This window comes from Falco rusticolus, chromosome 11 (assembly GCF_015220075.1).
Source record: "Falco rusticolus isolate bFalRus1 chromosome 11, bFalRus1.pri, whole genome shotgun sequence".
Classification (NCBI taxonomy): Eukaryota; Metazoa; Chordata; class Aves; order Falconiformes; family Falconidae; genus Falco; species Falco rusticolus.
Window position 1 is genome coordinate 11,104,806 of NC_051197.1, and position 12,634 is coordinate 11,117,439.

The window sequence follows — 12,634 nt, forward strand, 5'->3', positions numbered from 1 at the left end:
AAAAGGCTTTCTCTCAACCTTCCCATGCAAAGCTGCAGCGAGTTTCCTCCATCCCATCCATCCCTCCTCCCACCGGCAGCCAGCCCTGCTTGCCCCAGCACACTCCCTCCTGCCTCCTCAGGCAGATGTGGATGGAAATGCCCAGGGAGCCCCCGAGGGTGCCAGGGCTGAGACCCACAACCCTCGGGCAACCAGGTGAGGAACAGAGGCTGGGGCTTGTAACAGGAGGAAGATCAAGGCAGGGATTATTTGCTTACAATCTTTATTGGAGTCATACAAAAGTTGCCAAAAAGTGAAAAAATACACTATATACAAAACCATTTTCCTTGTAAGGAGAGGAGTGTCCAAGGTTAAGGAATTATCATACTGTGCTTTCAACTGCAGCCCCTGATTCTGCTTGTGGCCTTTTCTCTGTCTAAAAGGAAAGAGAAGGGTTTGTGTTTTTTTTGTTTTTTTTTTTAAAAAAAAACACCAAGACACCACCTTACAGCACCAATTCATGCAGCAGTTCAAGGTTTCTGTAAGTTGAACACTTAAAATTACTACTTGTGCTTTGCTGGTCTCCAGAGGCCAACACTATCCTAAAATATTGACATGTAACAATTGTAGCCCAGGTAAGTAAGAAAACCCAGGAGTATCAAAAATACTTTGGGAAAAGGCCCTGTGCTGTAGTTCAGCCTGGCTCAAACACCCAGAAGACGTTTCTGTCCCACCCCACAGGCAAGTCTCCACAGCCGGTGTCTTCCCAGCCCAGTGTCGGACACCACAGTAGAACATGCATCCTGCCAGCTGGGGAATGCTCCCCATCCCATCTGGGAAGCCTTGTGAAAAGACCAGCAGGCAATAAAACCAGAACATCTACCAGGCACAAGCCCATGCCTGAACAGAGGGAAGGGAAGGAGAAAAACCCAAGAAGCATGACACGGACTCCTGACTCAGCTGCCCACCTCCTCTTCCATTTTTTCTGGAACCTCATTTCCACTGGGGACAGCATCAGCACCACCATTGACAGCCAGTTCTGGTTTAGATTTCTTAGCTTCATTCTCTCCCTGTTGGGTCTCCTCCTCTGGTTTCCTCTGAGAAGAAAATTATTTATAGTCTTCACAATGTACAAATTGAAGTTTAAGCTTTTTATTTTTTTAGGCTTTTTTTTAGACATCACTGCACATTTATTCAACTTCTACTTGCCAGGTTCAAGACAAACTTCACTGTTATGATTTAACCAAAGTTCTGAGGCTTTGGCACAAAGGTCTCAACTGGAAGGCATTTCCAGTAAGGCATTTAGGTGCTAGTATCCGTAGTGCCAAATTATCCTTAGTTATAGTTCCGCAAGGAAACACAACTGCTGAGCCAGGTCACTGGTAAGGGGGTAGACCCAGGGCATCTATCACACTTACAATCGCCTCTGTAGAGCGCAGCAAAGCTGCTCCGGGCAAACCCAAACTGAAAGAGGCTGATATAACACAGGCCAGGCTGCACCACAGCAGCATGCAAAATAAGATCCTACAGGGGATAACTAATTACACCAGCAAACAGGAAAATAGCGCTCAATACAGCGTCTCTGTAGAGGCAGCTTATTAGTACCATTATACTGGCTTTGCTATTCATTAAGTGCAGTTCTCCATTTCCACTTGGAAAGAAGGGATTCCAACCCAGGCTGGTTGCTTGCCCTTTTCTTAAGATCTGTAGGCAACCCTGCTCTTCTTGCAGGTGCCCTCTTGCAGAAGAGGGCACTTGTTCAGAGAGCACCTGCAGAAGCCACACAACTCTGCTCTGAAGTTAAACCAGTGCGGGTCAGGCAGGGTGCGGAGCCATCAGGAGCAGTCTCCTGGAGGCTGGGTGGCTCCCAGTGGAAAGGGGTTTCACACATTGTTTCTAGTTTTGCTTTTAGAGTGGTTTTTTCCATTACAGGGCTAAGTGAAGAAAAAAAAAGTTTTAAGACAAGAAATCCAGTTATACAGAGTAAGCCAAGAGTGCTTTAACAAACTGTTCAACTAGTAATTTCTGGACTCACCTTTTTCCTGACTAGGTGAGAGATGTCTGTAACACACTGAGATGCACCGTCAGCTGCTTTTCTCACTGGAATCTGTTACAAGACAGACATTGACACATGAGTAACAGCAAACAGCAATCCTCAGAGCAGACAGGAATTATCAAGATCCATCTTAAGTTAACTTACTGTGGAAACAGAACCACCGTCTTCACGTTGTGCAAAGCCAGATGTAGTTCCAACCTTAAGAAAAGCAGAAAAAACACTGACCAAGTTCTGGCAAGACCATATATGCTTGTTTAGAGAAGGATAGAAAACCCAGATCCTTGACACCTCAGTGCTGCAGCCTGCACTTACACACCAGACAGACGCAACACTTGAGTCTATTCTCACATTTGGCTGACCTGTTGCTGCCCCAACACATTCAACTGCTATAGAAGCCCATCATATTCCAGTTTAGTTTGGAACAGTTAGTGTTGGTGCACTTACTAAACAGCCTCTCTTCAGGCGTCAGCTGCCTTAGTTCCCTCCTCACAATCACAGCCTGTAGCATCCACCATCAGCCCCCAGTCCGTACCACCAAGTCTGAGCTCCTTCCACTGCTGGTTTACAAGTGTGACTGGAAGAACGCTTGGTTAGAAGGAAACCACTGGGTGCACTAACCAGAGTTGCTTTCAGCGCCTGCTCAGCTACTCTTGCACTCTTTTGAGACTCCTTGGAATCTTCTATCTTTTCTTTAATTTCAGGAAGCAGTCCCTTTAGTTCTTCGATCTCCTTCTCATCTTCAGGGGACCCACTTTCTGCCTTCTTTATTCGCTCAGTGAGCATTGCTAGGACAAAACAGCTATCATGGCAAAAAAATCTCAAGACAAAGTAGCTGTCCGGTGATCCTGAGGCAAGTACCTGCTAACACACACGGTTTCAACAATTCTGGTATCAGTACAGCCCGTTACCACTTTCAGACCCACAAATGTTTGCGCAGCAAGTACACCTAAGTACTTTTAAGGCAGTTAAAGTCTGCTCTGACTTGTGAAAGCTCTCATTCACTAGGCAGTTTTAGAAATCCTCTTACCCATTCTCTTGTCAATGACTTCCATGGATTTACCGAACTGCAAAACTGCCTCATCAAACTGGCTGTTGTAGTGGTACGCCAGCGCCAGCTGGTAGTGACTCTCAGCTAGCAGGCGGTCGTGAGCCTCCAGGTACTTCTGCTGCAGGGCCAGGCAGGCCTGAAACTCTTCTATAGCCTGTGTGTAGTTTTCTGTAGGAGAAAGCCACAAGGTCTTTGCAAACCACACTCACTTATCCAAACAAGCAAGATCTAAACCCTCATTCAGTTACTCCCCATTTTATTACACTTCATATAGCCTGAAAACAGAACCACCGTTGAATACGGCAGTTCGGTTCCGCAACAGGCTGCTCTCAGACTACCAAGTGACAACTCTGCCTCCCCCCTCAAAGACCGATTCGAGTCCAGTTCCTCTCGTTCTCCCAGGAGTGCTTTGTCTACTCACAGCAACGCTGCTAACGAAGCGGCCAAGTCAAAGCCAGGCACACAAATCCCGATTTACCCACTACCAGAAACCGTATGTGACTGCTCCCAACTGCAACTTGAATCCAGAGCTCAGGACAGCCCCGGCTACCTTCCAGTCAAGCGCTCCACTGAATGCATTCTAGCGACACAAGACACAACCGTTTTGTAGCCCCGGTCCAGAAACCTGTCAGATTATTTCCAATGCTTGCCATAACGGAAAACGTTACACTCTACTTGGATTTAACAAGCTTAAGACATGTTTTTAACTGAAGGGCAAATAAAGACACTTTAGAAAGTGAAAACCTGGGGCTTCCTTCCCACTCCTTTTTTCTGCTGCATAAGAGCCTTTCCTGACCATACCCCAAGATTCTGGAAAGTCTGAGACAGTCAACCATTTTCCATTTGTGGTCTTTATGGTTCTGGAAGTGGCATGGTACTGACACCTCCCACCAAGCTCAGCGACTCACTGTTTCAATACAGCAGGTCTCTCCCAAGTTTCTGAAGATAACCAAACCCTGCCTATAAAGCAGAACACAAGGCTGGTTTTGATCTGGTAACATGCCACCTCCCACTCAGCCTTCCTTCAGTGTTCTGGAAAAGCACAGAGTACCCTGTTTAAGACACCAACTCGTTCATCCATTGATTCCAAAGCTTCTCACATGGCTGCACTACCATAATCAGACAAAGCTTATTTTGCTTTCATCTTAACAGCCTTAACTCACCTCCATTCACTTTAAGTACAAAATCGAGCACAACAGAAAGTGGAACTGAACACTTTGTACATAAGCATTAATACTAACCGGATTCAATGCTAACTTCTCCTAGCTTTAGATGAGCTTGAGCCGCATGGAGCTGAGCTTCTTTTGTTTCTTGTCTAAATCAAGAAAAAGGTAGTTTTCAAAAACTGATCAGAATATGCCACATTCACCAATTGCTTATGCCACCTCCCATTTACAATGAGTTTCTCTAGCGCATATCCAAATTAGGACTTCAGTATTTACCTCTTGTAGATGACTTTTGCTAACTCCAGCATGTCCCAGGCTAGCTCAAGATTTCCAATTTCATCCTCCTCGCTTTCCTGTAAAGACTAGAAATGCATTAAAGATTGAGTGACTTGGTTGCATATCACATCAAACACCACCACTGAATTTCTAAGCAGCATTGTCAAGGAATAAATTTCTTGAAGAAGCCAACAGTTTACCACTAGAAGGAGAAAAAAAACCCACCAAAACAAAACACACAGAGCAGAAGTTATTGCATCAACCAAGATTTTGCCTGCAGCAAAGATGTTTTAAGTAGAACATAGGCTTACACTGTCGTCAGTTGATACAGCCTTAATTCTTTTTTCCAGAAATAACAGGGCACCAAGCACCAATATTATCCCAAGAGTAGGATTTCATTTAAGGTGCTGTTTAGATGAACCAAAAGCTAAGTAAAGGAGTTCCATGTTCCGCTTTTTAAATGAGCTTTTGAGCTTCCATTAGAACAGCCTGAGGAACAGACAGATATTCCAAACAGTTGTCTAGCATGCTTAGTAGCACACTCTAACAGGCTTCAGATTTTTCCAGGTGTTTTGACTGCTATATCAACATAACACCTCAGATTTAAGCAGCACTACACTTCCCACTAAATCCCCATCCTAATCAGGACTTCCTGGACTGGGTGCATTCAACATACACAGGGAGCCAACAAAACAAGCAGAGAATGAACTCTTGCAAGTAACTAACTTTAGCCACAAGCTAAAGCAACTGTCCCTGCATTCACCAGGCTGCTTTACTCATCAGTAGACTGCAAGCATTTGTTTCAGTGCAGCTAAACAAGCCCAAGTTTACAGAGCTGAGCAAGATCCTGCAACGCAGACTATGCAGAACATGCTGCTTCTTTAGGCAATACTGGTTTTCAAAAGTAATTTCCTACACAAGACTAAATGAAATACACATGAGCTCTTATAAAGACTTTAACATGACATTTAGATAAACACTGCACTCTCCTATGAGCACACATATCAGAGGTCAGCAATCTCACCTTGTCTTCTACTGTCAATTCATTCTCCTTATCATCTTCAGCTTTATCATTTTCTTTATCTTCCTCTTCAGATTCTTCTGTTTCTACAAGGAAAGTAGATGAACAACACTTGTTGTTGTTATGCTTGCTTCACATGGAGTCAGGCAGAATAAATATCCAGCCCTTATCCTTCCAGTGACAGGTTAGATGTGGGATGCAAGAAGAGCACAGATACATTAAATGCTCAGCAGCAGCCATCTTGCTGAAAGTGGTAGGCACCGTAGACTAAAGTAGTTCCAGGCTGCCTTAGCCCTTGTTTTAAGTCTAACTTCACATTATCTAGAACAGAAACTTAACACAGGATTCAGTTCTCACAAATTCATTGTGAACTCCCACTGAAACCACAGGATGCTGGACTGAGCTCTGGAGGTACCGATCAGTTGCTGGACTTCATGCTACAGATAACAGGAGTTTTCAGCAAGATAGCTGCCAAACTGTGTACAAATAAAGACTATTTCTGAAGTCATGTTCCTCATGTCAGACACGTCAGCAATGTTATTAATGAATCTGTATTGTGCAGCACTGATTTGACTTCTGATGCTGTGTAGGAGCACTACATGATCTATTCTACTTGTAGAAAAGATTTTTGGGAAAGTGTGCAATGAAGGAGTACGGCTAGTAACTTCAGAGCATTGGTTGACTTGCATGCTAAGGTCACACGCTTAGTTCCCATATCATGACTGCTAATTCCGGAGTAACGTGAGCTTGATGGGACGGAGACTAGAGAACCCTCACCTACCACTGAGATGGCCAAACCTGTATCAGGACAGCTCAAAGGTAAACCAGAGGAGGTGTTAAGAAGTTAAACTTTTTAAGTAGCGGGAGAAGTCTGGAATGACACAGTACTAGATGAGGATGTTCAGGAGTGTCCTCAGACTAGCAGAGTTGGGGGTGGTGGGGGAAAGCAGCAGTATTTGTACATAAGCAGCCTTTCACAGGATAACGACGAGTGGATAACTATTCTTAGTTTATGTTCAGTCATACTACATCCAGACAGACACCTTGTTAGGCAGCTGTTCCACCAGTGAGGTTCACTCTGCTCAGCAGTACAAATCCTGTCAGTGTCCAAAAGGATTTAGTCTGAATGTTTACCAGTTCCTAAAATAAGGCTCTTCCTCTGAAGCAAATTTACTGACAAGCAAAGTTTCAATTATCAGCTCATCAATTAACTTGTGCAATAGGAAGCACTGGCCTACTAAGACCATGCAAGTAATACTTCAGCAAAATGTGCAAGTTTTACTAAGTTACTCTAACATAATCCAGAAAACAGCTACAGTGAAGCAGGGAAGCGGAATGGCAGAAAAAGCTAGAGAGCTGGAAGACTACTAGATAGTAACAATAAGCCTTCAGGTTCCAAGGCAAATTAAGTTTAGATTTGCCAACTAAATGCTTGCTTGTAATTGTCAGAGAGACTCAAAGGGAGAGCTCCTTCCCCCCCACTAAAAGCGTATTTCTTTTCTTTTTAATGTATTCAGCTGTTCTTATTTTTCTGCTCCACTTTTAAAAGGAAGTATGGTTATAACCAGAGACAACTTGTGCTTCCGAACAACTTGTGCTGAAGGTTAGTGCAATACACCCAGACGCATGCAAGTGAACATCCATTCAGTATTCTCCACGAGCCTAGCCGTTACTTACACATTTCACAGGGCTGTAAGTTTGCTTTCAAGATTTGCTTTGCAGTTAGTTAAGCGTTAGTCTAAAGAAACTGAGACCATTCCTTGAAACTTTACTTGGATGTAAAATCCTCCAAAAGCCCCTTTACTGTGCCTTTTCCTTATTCTAAGGCAAACAGAAAATTCTGAATGGAACACTTTTTACCCATTGTTAGCCAAATCCATCAAGTCATCCACCCACAATAACTTCTCCTCTCACTGTTACCTTCTCCCTCTTCCATCAGGTCATCTTTCTCTTCTTTTTCTACCTTAGCACCTTCACCCTCTTCCACCAGGTCATCCTTCTTTTCCTCTTTCTCTACCTTAGCAGCTACTTCAGCCTTTTCTTCCAAGTCATTAGATGGCTCTTTGCCCTCTGTGGGCATGGGTTCCTTTGAGGACTCTGGCTCTTTGGACTCATCTGGCTTCTCTTCTGTAGCAGTCTCTACCAGCTCTTGTTTCTCCTCCACCTTCTTCTGTTCAGCTGCTTCTGCTGCCCCTTCTGCAGCTTCTTTCTGCTCCACAGCAACTGCTGCCTGCACTTCTGCTGTCACTTGCGCTACTGCCTTCTCTTCTTCCACAGCTGCCTCTGCCTGCCCTTCTACAGCCTCTCCCTTTTCCACAGCCAGATCTTTTTCTGTTGCTTTTGCTGTCTGCTCTGCCACATCTCCCTTCTCTTCCACAGTCACTTCTCCAGCTTCAGCCTCTTCTACAGAGGCTTCCACCTCCTTGTCTGAAGCTTCTATCATTCTCTCCTTCTCCTCAGTTGCCTCTGCTACCTTGTTTTCAGGCACCATCTTCCGCTCTTCTTCCACTACCTTCTCTTCCACAGCTGCCATTTCTTTTGCAGCCTCCTTTTCCACAGCAACCTGCTGTTTCTGCTCTTCTGAAGTTACTTCTTTTTCCACAGAAGCCTCGGTCTTCTCTTCAGCCTCTTCAAGCTTTACATCCTTGTCAGCAACTGCTTCTTCTGTTGGTTTTTCTTCCGTGATGTCTTCCATTTCAACATCCTCTTCTTTGACTTCCTTCTCAGATAGTACTGGAGACTCTTCTGTAGACTTTTTGGCCTCTTCTTTTTCCCCCATGGCATTATATACCTGTTCTCTCAACTCTTCCCTTGCTTCTTCTACATGATTGAGGAAGCATAAACATTTCTTCGAGTTTAGTGATAAAAGACATTAATGGGCACTGACAATACCACCCTCAGACCCTCCAGTGTGTTGGTTTGTCACCAAGTTAGATGACATTCCTAAGAGGTCCATTTTCAAAGTACAAGGAATTAAGACACAACCAACATATTAACTTGAAATAAGCAAACCCTTCCCCAGACTGCATTATTGCAAGCAGCTGCTCAAGCAGTGTGCAGTTTTGCGCGCTAGCATTTTTAGTCACAGCTAAGCAAGAGGTGCCAGTGCTTTTAATAGTCTGGATTGACAGGAATTCCTGTATTATGTCCAGCTGCAGGTAGTATAAAATAGTTACTGTTCTTGGGCTTTTTACAGAGACTCTTACCTGCCCTACTACACACAATGTACTGCTACAAGGTTACAAAGCAGTTCCAGTTGACTGTGAAGCTTAAGAAAGCAAGTCTGAATGCAGTGCTTCAGGACACAGACACCTGGTGACCCTTTACGTGTGCTTTCAGTGACCAGTTCCTCGCAGGAGTTTAAGGTTTTTTTCAATCTTTTAACAAAGATTAGAAGAATAAAAAAAGTCCATTCAGGCTGCTAGGAGTTTCAACAGAATGATTCAGGCTACTCAAGATACCGATGGACTGAACTTGGATCATTCAGACAAGAAAATGCACCTTAGTGCCTCCACGACAGGGCAGACAGCTTTACATACCATCAACAGTTGGTAACGCAGACTCATCTTCAGCTTTTTCTTCTTCCTCTTCAACCTGCACGCCTTCTAAGGCGTTTCCCAGCACACCATTTTCCATTCTAACAAGAACAAAAGTTTGTTATCCCTTAGCTCTTGTAATAACACCGCACAAGCTGCAATACCACAGCCCATCCCACCCAGTGCAACCTTGCTTACATGAAGTTCAAGTGTAACCCTGCCTATACAATGGTGAAATGCTGTTACGGCAGGCAGATTCTTAAACAAATGAGAAACTGTTAACATACCTTGCCAATTCCAGGAGAGATTTTCCATAATAAAAAAAAGCTTCTGCACACTCATCCGCTGTCTCACCGTATTTTTTACCCCTACAAAAGCAACGAAGAATTATTTGCCTATGCCCGCTTCAGATTTTGGTACGTAAGCTTGAAAGCTAAAAATGCCTGACAGGAAGAATCAATTTCTTGGCTCATCTTCCACAGTTTCAAATAACAGGTGCTCCTCTCAGCTAGATGTGGCTCTCAAACATCCAGCAAAGTAAATTAGTCTAAAACCCAAAGAGGTGTCACCCTCAGAGAACGATCAAGACTAGTAAACATGTTACTAGCAAATAACACTGTCGTTTTCATATTAACGGACATCACAACCCCACTGCAAAATAAAATACCAAATCCCTTTTTCTCCTTTGGGAAGCGCACCAGCAATTACTACCACAAAAGCTGTCTAAATTGCATACCAGCTACAGTATTGTCCAACACTTGGGTTCAATTTGAACAGTTTGTCCTCTCCTCGTTTGTATTATAAACACAGCAGCATGTATGAAGTAAGAATTGCAACCTTTCCTGTATAAGCCACATCAGTATAGTCAAGCTGAAACCCAAGCCCTATAAAAACACACAAAACATTCTATTACTCACAGTAAGCTCGCAGCTTCTTGGAATGCATTGACAGCAGCCGGAATATTTCCCATTACCAAGTGTTTCTGTCCTAAACCCAATAGTTTCTTTGATTCTCCATCCACATCCATACTAGAGGGGAGAATAAATCAAATGCAGAATCCTGTTAGTTTCCATAGTAATTCCACATCCAGCTTTCAAAACCTAGTCAGCTTTATACAACAGCAAGTTGCATACATTACAATGGTTGAACTACCAGGGTAGGGGTGGTTTGATTTTGTTTAAATCTGGACCAACTTTTAATTCTGATGGCCAAGGGCAGACAGGTTGATTTTGCCAGCCACCGCAAGAAGCTGGTATGACAAAGGATGCTAAAGAATATATTTCAAGTTGTTGCACACCAATACAATAGCCATGCATTTGAGAAAAACAGATGCAAGCCTTAGTTCCAATTCAGCACATCTCCCGTGGCTCCATTTCCAGAAGGAGCATCCCAGTGCAGTACCTTGAAGTGGGACAAGAGCTGCCCACAGAGGTACTGCTACATGCTGGCCACATACTTGTGCCTCCCAAACACTTTCCAAGCACTAACTCACAGAGCAGAAGGTTCCTGAACAACAGCTAGTATTTGTGTTATTTATTAGCCCTTGAAAGAGCTTTGTTGCACTAGCCTGATGCAGACTACCAACGGGTGAGGGCAAGTACCCGGCACCTACAGTGCCCGCATCAGCTGAACTTCAAGCCCGACAAGTGAAGGGCGAGCGTTCTGCTTCCACTCGGCCACCCTGCACCTCACGTTCTCGGCTACTGACAGCACCAACTCCCAGCTCACCTGTCTGTCTTGTCTGTGGACGTGGAAGGAGCTGCCAATTCCTCTTCCATCCTGCAAACCAAACATCGAGGAAGGGTTGGTAACAGGCCACCCGTTCCGCGGCGGGGCGAGCCTCAGGGTGCCCACCGGCCGCCCCACCAGCCCCGCCGGTCCGGTGACGGTCTGAGTTACAGGCTGCCGGGCAAGCAGCCGCTCCCGCCCTCAGGCTGCGCCGCAACAGGCCCGACCAGCGGCTCCGCAGCCCGCGCCGCCCCCCGCACACCGGCGGCGACCCGCAAAACGCGGAACCTTGTGCTCCACGCCACCTTTCCAGGCAGGGAAGCAGCGGTGCGGCCGGGCCGCCCTCCCGGCACCGCTGCGGGCGGCCGCTGGGCCCCGGCCGGCAGCTGACAGGAGGGGGCGGGGGCGGCGCTGGCGGAACAAAGGCCGGGCGAGGCGGGCAGCGGCCGGGCCCCCCGCCCCGCCAGACAATGGGCGCCTTTCCCGCCTTCTCCCGGCCCCGCCCCCGCCATTGGCGCCAAACCCCGGCGGCGGCTCCTGACGGGCTGGCGGCCCGCCGCCACGTGACGCTGCGGGACCACCCACCCCCGCCCCCCCGCCCCCCACCGCTCCCCCTCCCCCAACCCGGCCCACAGGCAAGGTTCCGCGGCATCGGCTGCCCCCAACAAAGATGGCAGCAGCCGCGCAGGGGTCACGTGGTGGCCCCGCGCGAGCCGAGCGGGCCCAGCTGGCGCTGGAGGAGCGGGACGGCACGTACCACCGCCGGTGGGGGGGGGGGGGGTAACAGAGGTGAGGCGGGGGCACGGGGGGCAGGGGCGGCAGCCCAGCCGGCGCCCCCAGCCTTCCCCCCCCCCCGAAAGGAAACCCTGCCCGCCGCCCCCCACCCCTCCCGTCACCCCCGTAGCGCGAAAGCGGCCCCCTCACCCCTGCCGCCACCCCCCATCCTCCGGACACGCACACACCGGGACCGGGACCGGCCCGCGGGGCCCTACCTAGTCGGGGAGGCCGGCGCGGACTCAGCGCGGGGGGGAGCGGCGACGGCCGACGCTTGCATAGAAGCTGCTGGAGAGAGGGGCGGCGGCGGCAGAGTGCAGACCCCTGCCCCTCCGGCTGCCTATATACCCCCGAGGACACGCCCCGGCCCGCCTCGCGGCGCGCGCACGCCGCGAGAGGACTACCGCTCCCGGCATGCCGCGCGCCCGCCCTCCGCGGGACGCTCGGGGCTCCGCCGCGCGGGGCTCGCTGGGAAGCGTAGTCTCGGGGGGGAGGCCGCGGCGGGGCCGCGCGGCACGCCGGGAAGTGTAGTGCCGGGCGAGGTGGGGCGGGGGTGCGCGGGAGGCGCCGGGAAACGGAGTTCGGATGGGAGGGGGGGCGCCGCCGCGCGGCACGCCGGGAAGCGTAGTCCGCGCCCGCCCCGGCCCCGCCGGGCCCGCACTGCGCTCCGCACGCCGGGCTGGGCGGGCCCCGGGGCAGGGCGGCCGTGCCGTGGGGGCTGCCCGCGGGGAGAAGGGCCTGCCCCGGAGGCGGGGGAAGGTTCGCGCCCCGGCGCAGGCCTCGGGCCGCGGGGAGGGCGAAGCGAGCGCCTGCTCGGAGCCCGGGCCTGCCCCCGCCCCGCGGAGCCTCCCGCTCCGTAGCCAGGGCGGGCGGTCGCTAACATGGCGCACGGCCAGCGGCATCGCCAGCCCGCGCTTGGCCGGGCTCGGGTTTCTGTGCCGCACGCCTCGGGGGGCACCGGCACCCCCGCACCGGCGCCGTGTCGCCACGTCCAGCCCCAGCCTCTCCATGGCTCCGGCTGGGCTCAGGCAGCTGCTTTGCTCTTCCCCC

The 12,634-nt window shown here is 48.9% G+C and overlaps 1 protein-coding gene across 4 annotated transcripts; it reads right to left on the minus strand.

The window, feature by feature from the left end:
• Positions 1-245: 245 nt before the first annotated feature.
• LOC119155540 (nuclear autoantigenic sperm protein) lies at positions 246-11,966 on the minus strand. Of its 4 annotated transcripts, none has more exons than XM_037404356.1 (15): positions 11,803-11,966; positions 10,811-10,861; positions 10,000-10,110; positions 9,370-9,450; positions 9,086-9,183; positions 7,467-8,366; positions 5,550-5,632; positions 4,526-4,602; positions 4,325-4,398; positions 3,063-3,251; positions 2,654-2,820; positions 2,180-2,233; positions 2,015-2,086; positions 948-1,076; positions 246-415 (listed from the first exon to the last, which is right to left on the minus strand). In XM_037404356.1, exons 1-15 carry the CDS (start codon positions 11,862-11,864, stop codon positions 362-364), a joined length of 2,202 nt encoding a protein of 733 aa, XP_037260253.1. In that variant the 5' UTR covers positions 11,865-11,966; the 3' UTR covers positions 246-361. The 4 variants fall into 4 exon arrangements, with proteins under 4 accessions (XP_037260253.1, XP_037260252.1, XP_037260254.1 ...); XM_037404355.1 differs by having other exon boundaries at positions 4,526-4,611; positions 11,803-11,965; XM_037404357.1 differs by lacking the exon at positions 11,803-11,966 and adding an exon at positions 11,116-11,271 and having other exon boundaries at positions 4,526-4,611.
• Between the last annotated feature and the right edge of the window lie 668 nt (positions 11,967-12,634).

Excerpts from the sequence above, each read along its gene's own strand:
- LOC119155540 (XM_037404355.1), bottom strand. The coding sequence starts at position 11,864 with ATGCAAGCGTCGGCCGTCGCCGCTCCCCCCCGCGCTGAGTCCGCGCCG. Across the intron at positions 9,184-9,369 it reads TCTCTCCTGGAATTGGCAAG|AATGGAAAATGGTGTGCTGG; the intron begins GTATGTTAACAG and ends TGTTCTTGTTAG. Across the intron at positions 1,077-2,014 it reads CTCACCTAGTCAGGAAAAAG|AGGAAACCAGAGGAGGAGAC; the intron begins GTGAGTCCAGAA and ends TTTTCTTCTCAG.